This window comes from Tenrec ecaudatus, chromosome X (assembly GCF_050624435.1).
Source record: "Tenrec ecaudatus isolate mTenEca1 chromosome X, mTenEca1.hap1, whole genome shotgun sequence".
NCBI lineage: Eukaryota > Metazoa > Chordata > Mammalia > Afrosoricida > Tenrecidae > Tenrec > Tenrec ecaudatus.
In genome coordinates, this window is record NC_134548.1 from 72,085,188 (window position 1) to 72,102,011 (window position 16,824).

At 40.4% G+C, this 16,824-nt stretch overlaps 1 protein-coding gene across 1 annotated transcript; it reads right to left on the bottom strand.

Annotated features, from left to right (window-relative positions):
• Nucleotides 1-1,438: 1,438 nt before the first annotated feature.
• Nucleotides 1,439-2,396, bottom strand: LOC142434158 (spindlin-2). Its single transcript, XM_075538848.1, has one exon. The coding sequence runs from the start codon at nt 2,394-2,396 to the stop codon at nt 1,620-1,622; it is 777 nt and encodes a 258-aa protein (XP_075394963.1). The 3' UTR covers nt 1,439-1,619.
• Nucleotides 2,397-16,824: the final 14,428 nt, after the last annotated feature.

A 16,824-nucleotide genomic window follows, 5' to 3' on the forward strand; every position in this document is an offset into this window, starting at 1 on the left:
CCACCACCCCCTTGTGTGGCAGTATATATTTGAAAGAGTTACAGTCGCAACTCCTAACCACATGTACCCCACTTAGCAAAAATGTGCTGTACAAATGTATGTCACAGATCCCTATGGAAATGGGGTGGGAAGATTTGGCTAGGAGTTGACTTCAGGGGGGTCTGCAGTTAACAGATATTGTAGAGGATCTAGCCAACAGTGTGCTTCTGGCAGTAGGAGTTTCTTATGGCAAAGCACTTGGCTGAGAGAACGATGAAATTTTAGAATATTCCCCATGGCTGGAAGAGACATTATGCTCAATTCTTTGATGTATCTCCTCTCTAGGGAGTCAGTGAATATTTAGCGGGCAGAAGAACAGTGAGGGGATTCTGTAATTGTATTCAGGTTTTTCTAGATAAATACTTTCCAAATTCAAGGTGCCACATTTTCTACAGTTACATTTCCCACAGGTTCTGCTTATCCAGTTAGGGAAAACAAACCAAGAACTTCAGGCAGAATATTTACTGTACCTGGGTCATTTATAAATATGAGGAGGTGGTCTATAGCCCAGTAGTTATAGGACAACATGGTAATGTATCTAAGCTGAAGGCTGGGGTCAGCTTGGCTAGAGGCAAGGTATGGGAATAGAGCATATATAAACTGGTTGCAATAAGGAAAGTGTTTACGTGTAAACTTGGTTCTTGCTTAACTGGCCTGGACCAATAGTGTTAAAATGTCCTTCTATGGACCTTTAATCCAACTTATTTTTTTGACTATTCCTTTCATTGTTCATAGAATCAGGAAAGACAATTTGGAAGCTATAAAGATTCCAACTATTTTCGGGGCCTTCACATATCTCCTGTTACTACCTCTCTTCTTCCTTTTCCTGTATTCTCACTCCCTCTGTCACTAATTCTTATCATTTCTTATCATCCCCATTCACTCAATCTATCTCCTTTCTTTTTTATCTATCTATCTATTTATTTATATATTTTTAAATCTCTCTCCTTTCTGGCCTCCTTTGTACATCCTATAGATCATCCCAAGACTGCTGTCCAATCAGTCTCTCTTCCTTTGGTACACGCCAATAATTATCTGTGAACTTCTCTACTCAACCTGATGCCTAGGTTCGTATAAGCCCCACATTTCACTCTCCTTTAGCCATTCTCAATTTGTCTTTTGGAGTTAGATACCCCCACCCCCGACTTCTCCCTTTTTCAACTTTTGTGTTTTCTCCCTACAATTTCCTATGTAATCATCTTCTTCTTTTCCCTAGTAGCCCATCTGTAGTTCATTCCCTTCTTCTTTTGTAGACTAGGTCCACCAAAATCTTATTTTATTTTTAGATGACTGATTATGGAACCCAAATTAACTTTATTCACAGCCGTTCTCTCCTTTCCTGCCCCTCCATCAAATACACCCAAAGCATTTCAATAAGACAAATACCTTACACATGGCATATCATGTCCACATAAATTTGTATTTTTCAGAACAAAATCACAGTTGCGTGGCAAACAGGTAGGGTTAACAGGGGACCTTAAGCTTCAATACACACAAACAAACAAACAAACAAACAAATATTTTTTGCATGTGTACACATTACATGTTTCCACAAGTATGGCCAAGTTTACCATTGACAGTTAAGATTTCTTCACTAAATCATAGACGTAGATATGGAAGTCATCATCAAACTTGATGAAATACACAGAGGGCTTGGCTTCCACTTGGTGAATGACCATGCCAATCCGTTTGGAGCCATCTTCTTTGGTGTATTCCACATGTTTACCTATCAGGCCATCTACAACTCCTCCTGACTCTCTCTCTGCTGAAAGTGATTCATTGGACTCTGGCATGATACGGAGGTCACCTTCTTTATAATCATCTAAGAGTTGGTACATGTACAAGACAGGATCTTTCTCATAGGTAATATAAAACCAGGCTCTCATGATAGGTGCTTGGGCTAATACCATCCCCCTCCATTCATCTTTAGAACCATGCTCACCCTCAAACATATGTTCCACTGCTTTGCCAATTATGGTGTTTGCAAGGTTTGCATCACTGACTTGAGAGGATGCCACCCTGTCAGAAAGAATTTTAAGAGACAAAACTCTTTCATCTCTGTGAAGTTCCAGTCCATAGACACAGTCAATTCCATCATATTTCACCAGATAAAGAGAGGGATTTATAGGCACCTGATCCAGAACGGTTCCTTTCCACTGGGTGATGGGCTCATCACCTTCCTTCCATCCATGTGAAATTCTGCAGCCCACCATGCTCCTGCGGGTTTGAGAAGAAGGTTTGCTCCTCTGCTTCTTTTGGGAGATTTTTTTTTTCGTTATGTTTGCAGACCCGGCGGCCAGTCCTGCAGCTGCTCTGGTTTGTTGTCCCCGAGTCTCCTGTGCGGTGGGGGTCTTCATGCCTGCATGGAGAAGCGAGAGGACAGAACAATTGAGTGCATTTTAGCTGAACACCTTTCTTCCCGTAGCGATGTATGGTCTGTGCACTCCGTGAGGTGCCGATTTTTGCCCCCCAGAGTCCCGCAGCAATGCTGGGAATCCTGGCTGCGTGCCTGCAGTGCCTTTCCTCCTAGGTTCCTTTAAGCTGCGCAGCAGGGCGGGAGCAGTGTTGGTGCTGGCCGTGGTAAGGAACTCTGCAGGAGAGGGTGGGCTGCCTCCTCAGTGCTCAGTGCCCATGGTGACTACTGTCCCCACTCCCCCGCCACTGGAGCCCACTCCCAACCCTTTACAAACCGCTCATCCCTCTGCCGCCTTGACCAGTACCCCACTGCCTTCTTTCCCTGAGAGTCCCAGCCAGTTTCCCACAAGCCCCCTCGGACGGACGGACAACAATCCCTTTTCTGGCACACAGCACCCTTGCTTCCCAGTGCTCACCTTCACATCTGTGCCTGGCTCCTAAGACCACTCCTTTCCCCCTTGCCCACTGCACTCCTCCACTACTCTGGGCGCTCACCTCCACCACTTATTTCCCGCGGAGGAGTCCTTCCGCCCCTCCCCCCACCTTCATTCCGGTGCCCACCAATGGCCTTGCCCTGCCTGGAGCCCACCGCCCCATATCGCAAGCCTCACGTGCCCAAATGAGACACTTCGCTGCCTCCAGTGCTGTGATCCTGTGTTGACAGGAGATCCGCAGGCCAGTAGCTGGATTCTTGCAAGGGCTGAGAGGGGAGGGTCTGTCTTTAGAGGAGGAGCACTTCTATGAAGGTGGAGAGGCTGGAGGTGATATCACAAGTACTGGGATTTTGACTCCTCAGTCTTCCTGTTGGTGCAGAGGGCCACTCTGCCACATAGAGTTCCCACAGCCAGCCCAGGCAGCTGCAGTCTCCTCCTTCTTAAGGTAGCGCAGCTTCCTGCCAGCAAAGAGTCCTCCCCTTCCTGCTAAACATATGCGCCACCCTAATCCAAATCCCCAGAAGTGCTCTGGGCCCATGAGTGCCTTCTTGTCTCTAGGTACTGCCCCCTTTAAAAATTACTGTCAACTGGGTTCATGACCATCATACTGTAACTCTTATTGTTCTGTCTTGTGGCTTAAACTCCCTGCATTCACCAACCCATCCCCACTTCCAGCCCTTCTTGGCCTTAGTCCCCTTTGCCTTCCATAATTCAATTATTCTTCCACAGCTTTATACTAGTGAGGCATGGATTTATTGTATCTATCTCTATCTCTATATCTATATCTATATAGCTGCCGTTCCTGTTATTTTATGAAGATTTGGGTTAGAAAGAGATAAATGCTGCAGTACTCAATATTCCATACTGATCTGAACTGTATGTAATCTTTTTTGATTGATTAGTCTCAGACTTATCTCTTGATTATATGTGTATTTTTCCTTTTATCTGATTGAAAAATAATTGGACGTACTATGTAACCATTGTTTAAATTTCAGAAGATTATGAAGAAGTAGAAGCCCTTTTGGTACTGTGGATTATCCCTGAGATTGCTCGCCACAAGGATGATGGTGCAAAGGCACCAGTTGCTCTGTGGAAGTAAATGAGACCATCCAACTTTGGAAACACTAGATAGTGTTGTTATGATTTTTTTAGCAGTTGGCTTGATATTTTGGTTTTGTTTTCATTGTTTTGAAGAACAAAATAATTAATCTTTATCTTACTTTTTATTGGCTAGCATTCACAGTAAAATATTAACATTCATTATTTCTTTTGCCTGTTTTCTGAGCTTTTATAATTCTGAGAACATTTTGTATATACAATTTCAGGCTTTTCCCTTTTCTATGAAAAATAAACATTTTCTGAGTATATTATATGATTTTGAAATATGTTAAAACTAATTCAACAAGTATTTATGTAGACTATAGCACATTCATAACATTAGTCAATAACCATCTACTGTAAAATGACCCATAATTTAAATTTTTCTCCTGTTTACTGAACCTTTAAGATGATGTTTCCACAAGAAATGGTAATCTGATTTGTTTATAAAAGTAGAGCGCTTTGGAGAGACTAATTTTTTTTCAATAGGCTCTTTTCATAAAGTTTTCATTGTAGTTTTGCTGAATGTTTTCAGAGCAAATGTAAACATATTTTATTTTGTGACGTTTTTGTAATCTCCTCAAAGTAATTTTGTTTGGCTGGAATACTGATCTTTATTCTGTTGAATCTACTGACTGCTTTAGGTAGATAAGCACACGAAAATACTCTTAACATCATTAGTTGTAAGTTAAATGCATATTAAAACCACAAGAGATATAGCTTCAGACCTACTGCCTCATTAATTTTGTGCCGCTACAACAGAAACACCAAAAAGGCTTCAAAAGGCTTTTTGCCCCATAGTTGAGTAGTCCGAAGTCCAAATTCAGAGCATTGGCTCTAGTGGAAAGATTTCTTTCACTGTTGGCTGCGGAGGAAAAGCCTTTTCTCCCTTTAACTTCTTTTGGCTGGATGCTCCTTTTACATGTGTCTTGGCATCAATCTTCCTCTCAGTCTAGGAGCCTCTAAACCCAAGGACTCTGAGCAATAAGGACACGTGCTCCTCTGGGTTCTTCTTCCTTAGTTGTAGTCAGGTCCCTGTTTCTCTCTTTACTTTTGTGCTCATTTATCTCTGGTATGATAAAAATCAATTGAAGCTGTTAGCTGTCTTTGTGTGTGTGTGTGTGTGTGTGTGTGTGTGTGTGCGTGCGCGCACACACAAACCATTTTCATTCATATTCTACTTTTTTCATTTCAGTACTTTAAAAAAATCATTTTATTAGGGCCTCATACAGCTCTCATCACAATTCATATATTCATCCATTGGGTCAAGCACATTTGTACATTTATTGCCATCATCATTTTCAAAACATTTTCTTTCTGCTTGAGCCCTTGGTATCAACTTCTCTTTGTTCCCTCCCTGTCCCACCCCCTCCCTCATGAACCCTTGATAATTTGTAATTATTATTTTTTCATGTCTTACATTGACCAATGTCTCCTTTCACCCATGTTTGTGTTGTCCACCTCCTTGGGAGTGGGTTATTTGTAGGATCACTGTGATAGGTTCCCCCTTTTCTCCTCCCACCTTCCTCTTACCCTGCTGGTAATGCTATTCTCATTATTAGTCCTGAGGGGTTCATCTTTCCTAGATTACCTGTATTTCCTGCTCTTATCTGTACCCACTTACATGCTCTGGTCTATCCAGATTTGTAAGGTCGAATCGGGGTCATGATAGTGGGAGGTGGGGGAGGAAGCATTAAAGAACTAGAGGAAAGTGGTATGCTTCATCAGTGCTATACTGCACCATAACTGGCTCATCTCTTCCTTGTGACCCTCTGTGAGGGGATGTCCAATTGTCTACAAGTGAGTGTGGGGTCTCCACTCTGAACTTCCCCTCATTCACATCAATATAATTCTTTGTTCTGGGTCTTTGATGCCTGATACCAGATCCCATCGACACCTCGTGATCACACAGGCTGGTGTGCTTCTTCCATGTGGACTTTGTTGCTTCCTGCTAGATGGTTACTTGTTTATCCTCAAGCCTTTAATATGCCAGATGCTATATCTTCTGATAGCCGGGCACCATCAACTTTCTTCACAACATTTGCTTATGTACCCATTTTGTCTTCAGCAATCCTGTTGGAGAGGTGAGCATCATGGGAGGCCAGGTTATTAGAACAAAGTGTTCTTGCTTTGAGGGAGTACTTGAGTAGAGGTCCAATCTCCGTCTGCTGCCTTAATACTTAACATATAAATATATGTACATAGTTATATTTTCCTATCCTTATATATAAATATATTTACATATATACACACCTGTATTTAGACCTCTATAAATGTCCATTTGCTTACTAGTTCTTTCCTCTATTTCCTTTTACTTTCCTCTTGTCCCACTATCATGTTCGGCCTTCATTCAAGTTTTAGTAATTCCTTGACCAAGCACTACCAGGCATGCTACACACTCCTTGCCATAGATTTTAGATCACTGTTGGTTAACTATGTCCCTGGGTTTGTTAAATCCACTTCTTTCCCCCTGCCTCCCCCTCAACCAGAACTGTTGGTCCTGTTGTTTTCTCCTCCGGATTGTTTATCTTGCCTATTTTATCTAAATAGACATTCAGAGACAATAATAAGAACAAAAGCAAGACAAAGCAAAACCAAACAAAAAAGAAAACAAAAAACCCAATCAAAACAATAACAACAAACCCAATGACAAAGAAAAGAAAAGCGTATAAATAGTTCCGGGTCTGTTTGTTGACAATATAGGCGTGTTTTCCAGTCCAATCAGATGAGGTGCCATTCCCTGAGCCCAAAGTCTATTTTTGGCATTCTCTGGGGACATCATTGCTTTGCTCCCATTGCTCCCCTTGCTGCTCTGTTGCATGCCCTTAGCATTTCACCCAGGTATAGTGGGGTCAGATTGGGCACAATTCTTCACATTGTGCTTCCAGTGTTGTCTGACTGAAAGCTATTCATGCTCAGAGGGAAACTTATTTTTAATCGTTTTATTAGGGGCTTATAGAACTCTTATCACAATCCATACATACATCAATTGTGTAAAGCACATCTGTACATTCATTGCCCTCATCATTCTCAAAGCATTTGCTCTCCACTTAAGCCTGTAACATCAGGTCTTCATTTTTCCCCCTTCCTCCCCACTCCCCCTTCCCTCATTAATCCTGGATAATTTATAAATTATTATTTTGTCATATCTTGCCCTGTCCAACATCTCCCTTCACCCACTTTTCTTTTGTCCATCCCCCAGGGAGGAGGTCACATGTAGATCTTTGTAATCGGTTCCCTCTTTCCAACCCACTCTCCCTCTACCCTCCCAGTATCGCCACTCACACCCCTGGTCCTGAAGGGATCATCCGCCCTGGATTCCCTGTGTTTCCAATTGTTCTCTGTACCAGCGTACATCCTCTAGAATAGCCAGACTTGCAAGGTAGAATTCGGATCATGATAGGGGTGCTGGTGGTGGTGGAAGCATTTAGGAACTAGAGGAAAGTTGCATTTTTCATCGGTGCTACATCACACCTTGACTGACTTGTCTCCTCCCCTAGACCCCTCTGCAAGGGGATCTCCAGTGGCCAACAAATGGGCTTTGAGTCTCTGCTCTGCACTCCCCCCTCATTCACTATGGTAAGATATTTTTGTTCTGATGATGCCTTATACCTGATCCCTTCGACACCTCATGATCACACAGGCTGGTGTGCTTGTTCCATGTGGGCTTTGTTGCTTCTGAGCTAGATGGCCACTTGTTTACCTTCAAGTCTTTAAGAACCAAGATGCTATATCTTTTGATAGCTGGGCACCATCAGCTTTCTTTGCCACATTTGCTTATGCACCCATTTGTTCTCAGCGATCTTATCATGGAGGTGTGCACCCAATGATATGTGTTTTTGTTCTTTGATACCTAATAACTGATCCCTTTGGCACCCCATGATCACACAGGCTGGTGTGTTCTTTCATGTGGGCTTTGTTGCTTCTGAGCTAGATGGCTGCTTGTTTACCCTCAAGCTTTCAGGACCCCGGATGCTATATCTTTTGACAGCCGGGGAACCATCAAATTTCTTCACCACATTTGCTTATTCACCCACTTTGTCTTCAGCGGTTGTGTCAGGAAGGTGAGCATCATAGAATGCCAATTTAATTGAAGAAAGTATTCTTGCATTGAGGGAGTACTTAAGTGGAGGCCCATTTTCCTTCTGCTACCTTAATATTAAACCTATAAATATATGCACATAGATCTATTTCCCCATTCTCATATATAAATATATTTGCATTTGTACATGTCTTTATCTAGACCTCTATAAACGCCCTTTACCTCCCAGTTCTTTCCTCTATTTCCCTTCACTTTACTCCTGTCCCACTATCATGCTCAGTCCCCACTGGGGTTTCAGCAATACTTCTTCATTACATTACTCTTGATCATGGCCTACCAGGCCTCCCACACCCACCTCACCACCAATTTGGATCACATTCTGTTCCCTTGTCTCTGGGTTTGTCAACACCACTTCCTTTCCCCCCACTTCCCCCTATCCCATGTCCCCCAGGAACTGTCGGTTCAGTTGTTTTCTCCTTCAGATTGTTCATCCAGCCTATCTCATTTAGACAGACCTGCGGAGATAATAGCATGTACAAAAACAAGACAGAGCAAAACCAAGCAACAATATACAACAAAACAACAACACAAACCACTGACAAAGAACAAAACAGAACACAACAAGAAAGAAAAGCTTGTAGTTAGTTCAAGGATTGTTTGTTGGCCTTCAAGAGTGTTTTCCAGTCCAGTCTGTTGGGGTACCATGCCCTGGCCCCAAAGTCTACAGTCAGCATTCCCTGGGGACCTTGCCCCTCCATTCCCTTGTTGTTCCACTGCACTCCCCCAGTGGTTGGCCTGGGTGTGGTGGGATCAGGTCAGGTGCAATTCCCACACTGTGGTTCTGGTGCTGTCCCCCGCAGGGCCATGGGTCAGTGAGGGGTGTCATGTCTCATAGTGGGGCTGGCCATGTAGCCCTCAGAGGGAATCTTATTGACTCATAGAGTCTCATAATGATTAAGGCTACACCTCAAGAAAACCCCCCTTATAGTCGTAAAATCTGTGACCTGAGTAAGAATGTGATATCCTACCCTAATCTGTGTATAATTGATTACCTGATGACAGTAGAACACATTATGAGGCATTATTATATATATTTTACATACCTATCAAATAATTGAGAAACATTGACCATTCAAATAGAACCATATGGGGAGGGGAGTATTACTCAATTGATAGTACCCACTAAGATGCCTAGTTATGAAAAATGACACGTGTTGGTGAGAATGTAGAGAAATAGAAATACTCATCCCTAGCTAATAGAATCATAACATGGTACAATCATTGGAGAAGAGAGTTTTAAAGTCCCTCAAAATGTTAACCATAGAATCTCGTGTTATTGTTATCTTGTGTTATTGTTATTAAATGTCATCGAGACATTTCTGATTTATAGTGATCCTACGTTCAATTGATTGAAATACTGCCCAACCCTGTGCCATTCTCACAGGATCGTTGAAGCCAGTTTGAGCCTACTGTTGAATCTAATGTGTCAATCCACTTTGTTGAGGGTTTCATCTTTTGCTGACTCTTCTATTCAAAGTATGTGAGACAAAGTCTTGCCATCCTCGAGTCTAAGGAGCATCCTGACTGTACTTCCTCCAAGACATATTTGTTCTCCTGGGAATTCATAGAGCTTTCAACATTCTTTGGCAATACCTTAATTCAAATTGTGCCTATTACATAATCTCCCATCAACTTGAAGAGGTAGAGTCTAGCCTGTCAATCAGGTCATAGCCAATGAGGCCTCCGTGTAGGCATGGCTTTCTCCTGAGGATTCTGGGAACTCCTGTCTTCCTCTCTGGAGGCAGGACACATACTCTGTCTGCTGCACACTCCTGTTGACAAGTCACATGGAGCTACACTGATGGCAGTCAGAGCCCTGGAACTGGAGGAGTCATGTGGAAACCCACACCAGCATTGAGATGGTTCCACCACCACTGGATCAACAAAACTTTCCACCCACTGACCTGTGATCTTCCTGAATTTGGCATCATTGCATGTGCTGCATGAATTTAAAGAGGAATATCTGGACTAATATAGGACATATGGGCTAATATTGGCCTTATGGACTTGCTCAGGAATAGGCTGGGATGTTTTCTCAATATACAATTTCTCTTTGATATAAAGCTCTCTCTTACGCACATTGAGTCTCTCTGGATTTGTTTATCTAGTTACCCCAGGCTAACACACAAATGCATCAATTAATCGCCAATCTTCCTTATTCATTGCCAGTTTTCACATGCTTGTGAAGCGATTGAATATACTGTGGCTGGAGTCAGGGTCTCCTTAAATTCTCAAAGTGGCATATTTGCTCTCTAACATACTAAAAGATCTTTTGATGCAGATTTGTTAATGTAATACATAATTTGATTTTTTGACTGCTTATTCCATAAGCATTGATTGTGAATTCAAGTAAAATAAAATTGTGAGTTGTAATGGAAACATTTTAATTAGTGTATATATACATGAAATGGGATATTGTTGTTGTTAGGTAGCATGGAGTCAGTTCCCAGTCAGTGACTCTATGTATGACAGAAGAAAATACTGACCAGCCTGTGCCATTAAAATTATCAAGTTTGAGCCTGGCACTACAATCACGGTGTCAATCTATCTCATTGAGTCTTCCACTTTTTCATTGACTCTCTACTTTACCAAGCATGATATTTGTGATAGTTAGAATCTATGTCAACTAGACACACCTGGGTGAAGGTAGGGGTGGAGCCCGACCTGTCAATCAGGTTGCAGCCTGATATATCATCTCCTGGAGTGTGGTCTTTTGTATGAGAGAGACCCGGGAAAAGTCAAGTTCTTTTTGGCCCTTCCTTCTGTGGGAGCTGGATTCTGTGTCTGGTTTCTCCATCACCTGTTGTGTTGCCTGCTGATATGAAGAATTATCAGTGAACTACCTAAGACGGCTTCATTCAGCTGACCTCGAATTCCCCTGCATCCACCAGTCTGTGTACCCACCACCCACCTGCTTCATCATCCTACTTTCCTGTTTATCAGTCTCTACAGCTACATGAGTCAGGAAAACCCTAACTGAGATCAGACTGGACTTCCATATTTCTATAATTGTGTAAGCCATTTCTCTATATAAAATAATATAAATATAAATTTTTATATGCAAATGCATGCAAGCATTACTTGTATGCGTTAAGAACTCAATTTAACACAATGTCCTTTTCCAAGAATTGATCTCTGGTGATAACATGTTCAAAGTACACAAGACCAAGTCTTACCATCCTCACTTCTAAGGAGCATTCTGGATGTGCTTATTCTGATAAAAGTTGGGGGGTGTGGGGACACATATTGATTTCTTCCACATGGTTGTACAGGTAGCTCTCCTTCAAATTTCTTGGCATAGATGAGTGGGTGTTTCTAGCAATGCATCAGATTGTTGAAACTTTTCAATTGGCATTTCTTTAATTCCTGGAGCCTTGATTTTTTTTTTTTTGCTGGTTTTTTTTTTTTTGCTTTGTTTTTGTCCAGGCCTTCAGTGAAGCTGGAATTTCTTCCTTCAGTACAAGTAGTTCTTGGTAATATATTACCTTTTGAAAGAGTTGAATGTTGATCAATTCATTTTGGTACAGTTAGTCTATGTACTGCTTCCATATTTTGCTGCTACTCATATAATCCTTCAACATTTTTATTCAAGGCTTGAATTTTTCTTCAATTTTTTCAACTTGAGGTATGCTGAGTGTGCTCTTCTTTTTGACTTTCTAACTGCAGGTCTTTGCACAGTTCATTATACTACTTTATTTTGTCTTTATGAGCTGCTCTTTGAATATTTTTTTGCTCTTTTGTCTCATTATTGCTTCCACTCCTTCTACATTTAAGAGCAATTGTAGAGTTTCTTCTGACATTCACGTTGGCCTTTTATTCGTGTCTTTTAATGACCTTTGCTCTTTTCATGCATGGCGTTCTTTTTGTTATGTAATAAGTTTCATGCTAATATAATTATAAACCTACCTTGTTGTGGAAATCACATGAAAATGACTGAAATAATTTTAAAATATACATTTTCTATAGAGGACTTTGCTTTTTCAAAATATAATGAAGCAGACAGCAAATATATCTTTTTAGAAATTAGGTTTAGAAAATCTGGATTCTCACCACAACCTCTTCCTGCAGGATTAGAAGTGAAAATTTGTTCTTTTTTCCCAGAGCTAATACAAATATCATTTTGTCCCATAGTTCAATCTCATCAAGCAGTATTGTACACCTGCCACCACAATCAGTTTAAAAACATTCTCTTCCTTCTTGGACTCCTTGACATCAGCTCCATTTTACCTGCCACCTCATCCCCACCCCCACTGTGTCCCCTAGAAACCCTTATTCTACTTTCTGTCTCTATATGTTCATCAATCCTGGATTTCATATATTGAAAAACAGAAAAACGTATTTAAAAATTCATGAGGGGCACCTCCAATGACAAAATACATCTGAGATAGACCTCAATATGAACAGCAACAACAAAAAATCACAAAAAACAGAATATCTTGAAAACCAGATCGACAACACCTTGTTATTACACCCATATTTTCTGTGTTTCTTTATTAAAGGCGAGTATAGAGCTTGGTCATGATGTAAGAATTAATTGTTCTTGCATTGGAATTAGGATTTTGTGGGAGCCAAAAACCCATTTCTGAATTTCTCTCTCTACTTTTTTTATTTTCCTGCCTTTGGCTCTGGTTAGAGACTTCCATGATAATTTATGTTAGAATCTTATCAATCATCTTTTTGAGGCACAAAGGTCTTCCAGTAATATTGTCATTGATTATCCCCTGGTACTGAATTTTTAAAAACACTATTGAGAGAGGGATATTGGGTCAATGTAGGCCAACTCCCTATTGTAATACCTAAATTATTCACTTGTACAGAATCAATCCTTTCTTGGCTGGGTGCTATTTACACACACAATGGGGGTTGGTTGTCAGGGAAAATTTACAATAATATTCATTGAGAATGTCAGTCACAGGATTGGCCAAATGATATATATCTTTAAAAGAACATTTATAGAGTATCATTGTGTATCATTTATTGTTATGTTCTAAGAATTTTATACTTAGATAGCACTGAAATTTCCTGTGTAATGATGAGGAGATTGGGGCCCAGAGAAGTTAAATAACTTGCATAAGGTCACACAGTAAATTGAGCTCATACACAAACCCTGATTCCAAAGGCTAACTCTAACATCTCTGTATAATACTGCTAACTAGGAATACTTCCTATTAATTACCCTTTTATAGATACAGATTCTAAATGTTGAAATATTTTCTCAAATTTCTTCTTTATTTTACATTTAATTGGGAGCTCTTATAGATAATATAACAATTTATAGTTCAATTGGATCCACCATAATTGTACAATTGCTGCTACCATCACTTTCAAAATATTTTCTTTCTTCTGAACTCTTGATATTAGCTCCCCTTGATCTCTTTCCTTCCCCACCTCACCCTATACTCCCCCCCACCGGGAACCCTTGTTAGTGTAGCATACATTATTATTATTTTGCCGTATCTTACACCATCCAATGTATTTGTTCACCTACCATTCTGTTATTCGTTCTGCTCAAGTGTGGTTAGTCGTCGTTGCTATCATCCTCCCGCCCCCCACACACACCGTTCAGTACCCTCAAGGAATCATTACTCCAATTACTGTTTCTGACAGGTTTATCTATCTTGGATTTTATGCATTGAACTATCTTAATTATACATGTGCAGGTCTAACAAGATTAATGAGGTGAAACTAAGACCGTAATAGTAGGGGGAAGAAATATTAAAGAACTAGAGGATAGTTATGTGTTTCATCAGTGCTAATACAGCACAAAAGACATTGATGTAATAAGTCAATGATTCAATAATCTTGGTATAATTGTCTTCTGTTTCTTCAAACACCATATATTTTCAGTCTTAAGTCCTCAGGTTACAAGTATGTTTGAGGTAAAGTTCAGCTCACCTAGTAGAGTTTCTGGGTCTCACTGGTGTGGTTTTTGGAGCATGTTGTGCACCTTGAAGATCAAGGATTCAATGCCCCAGGGTTCTATGGCACTTGGCCTGGGTCCCCAAGGTGTGCCCAAGAACTCAGGCCAATGTGACTTATTCTGTGCATATTACCAAGGATGCTTCCCTCTTACAGTCTTTGGAAGTATTTTTAGCCATCCTCCCCCCCCTCTGATTTGGAGATAGGTTCTCCCACTATCTCTACCAACATGTCTGCATTTTTGCTCTCCTATTTATGATAAGTTTATATATAGAGAAGGAATGCAACAGCTAATTAGTCTATGCAGCAGGACAGAGGGCTCATTCCAGCTCACTTTCATGGGACAGTTATGGGAAGGTCCTTCCAATGCACACGTGCCACTGGTCCAAGGTCAAGGAAGCAGACAGCACAGTGGCTGGTGGCAGGTGCAGAGTCTGCCTGCAGGCAAGATGAGCAGAGTTGGCCCACAGGCAGCAGACACAGCAAGGTGGGGCAGCAATAGCAGAAAGATGAAATGTTGAGGTGTAGCAGAGGCCAGTAGTGCAGCAGCCTAGTGAAGTAGGTCGTGATGGAGCCTCAAGGAGTATCTTTGCACAGTACTGAGACACAATCCATTATGATCCACAGGTTGGCTCTGCCCACTGGTAGTGGAGAGCAGCTAAATTGGGCAGCAGTGCTCTGGTCTGATCACCAGGGAGAAAGAGGAAGAGGCTGGCCTCAAAGAGCTATTTATCTTGTTTGTTCTTCACAAGCTGCAACCTGATTGATAGGTTAAACTCTTCCCACATGAACCTATGGCACCAAAAAACCTATCACAAATCTTTAGCACGGATACAACAGACAAGAGACTACTCTCTAAAATCTATAGAAAACTATAAAACTTCAATAAAAAATCCAATTAAAATGGGCAAAAGACATGAATAGACAGTTTACCAAAAATGACACCCAAGTGGGTAACAAACACATGGAAAAATGCTCACTATCATTACCAATTCAGGAGATAAAATTAAAATAACCATGGGATATCACCTTACACTGACAATGACAGATCATTAAAATACAAATCAAAAACCCAAACTGAAAACAACAATTTTGGGAGAGGGTGAGAAGCAGTATGAATTCTCATCCCCTGCTGGTAAGTCTGTAAATATGTACAGCCACTTTAAAAAAAACTATATGAAGGTATTTCAAACAACTGGGAATAGGAATCCCATATGATCTATCAATATCTCTGATGGGCATATATCCTAAAAAAAAAGTAAGAGAAATAGCACCAACAGATGTATGCAGTCCCATATTCATCACAATACTGGTCCCAATAGCAAGAAGTTGGAAACAGCCAAACAGCCCATCAAACTTGGCCAGTTGACCTCCCTCTTGATCCAATCTTAATTTGTTCTAGGGTTAAATATTTCTCATTGTTCCATGACAGAAATTTCTTCTCTAACTTTTAAAAATATTGTTGATAGCCTTTTCCTTTATATTATTTATTTTTATCTTATTATTATTTCTGTTTTTATTTTTTATTGTTACTGTTAGTTTTCTCAGTTTTTGAAGCACAGAAATAGTGGCTGCATAGACAATAACTGATGTAATGGTTTATCAGGGACTTGAGGTGAAGAGGGTGACTGCAATTGGGAGCAAACAATGAATGCTGTGAAGGGGGACGTAGTACAAGAACTGTTTTTCATGATGTATATACAACTGTTTAAAATCAACTTAACTATGAAAGTGTACAATATGTAAATTTTATATCAAGAAAACTACTGGAAAAAATTAACCATACTTGATCATTAGTAACCATGAGTGAAGGAGGAAGAGTTTTTGATTATAGGGTATTGAGTTTATGTTAATAGTGGTGCATTAATTTGGAAGGGGATATCAATAATGGTTGCACAACAGGAAGAGTATAATCAATGACACTGAATTATACATGTATAAATTGTGGAATTGGAGAATGTTTTGTTGTGTATATTTTTGCTATAATTAAAACCAATGAGCATAAGGAAGAAGAAAATGTTCTAAAATGTATTGTAGTAATGATTGTATAACTCTTCTTGGTTATGATTGAATTATTGAATCATATATGTGGATGGAGTGCTAATAAGACTTAAAGAAAGAAGAAAACTGAAAAAGAAAAGAAAAAAGTCCATCAGAATAATGGATAAAGAAAAATTGGTTCACACATAGTGTGTAATACTCAATACAGTGCATTACTAAAGAACATTGATGAAACCACAAAGCAACTCACTACATGAATGGACCTGCAGATTCACAGAATGACAAATATTGTATTTGACCTTATATAGACCACTACCATAAGGATAAACACCAAGAAAAAGACTAGCATCTGTTCTCAGGTCATGTAATCAGTTAATCTGGCCTTCCAAGCTACCTTGTTGTGTGTTTATCTAATGCTTATGGACAATTCATCACTTCCTCATTTGGAAACCTCAAAAACCACTTCTGTAGATGAAGCCCCACCTTAGCTGTGGTCAGTTTTTCATTTAGTGAGGACTTGGAGAGGATCAAATTGTTCCTGCCAAATAGCATTGCTCCATGGTCATCCCAATTTAATAGACTCTTACAGTGATCAGTGAACCTCAATGGAAATTTTGGACCAAAGGAGGAGGGAGATACGTATATCTCAGAGGAGGTGATTTCACTTCTGTTAGAGGGTAAACTAGGGATGGGCAGGCTGCCCCTGATGAAAATGCTTACGCTTACTTGTAGAGACTAAATGGGAGAATCCACCCTGCAGCATGTTGCCAATTCATTTTTCAAAACCAAATTTCCTTTTTTACCTTGACAATCCAG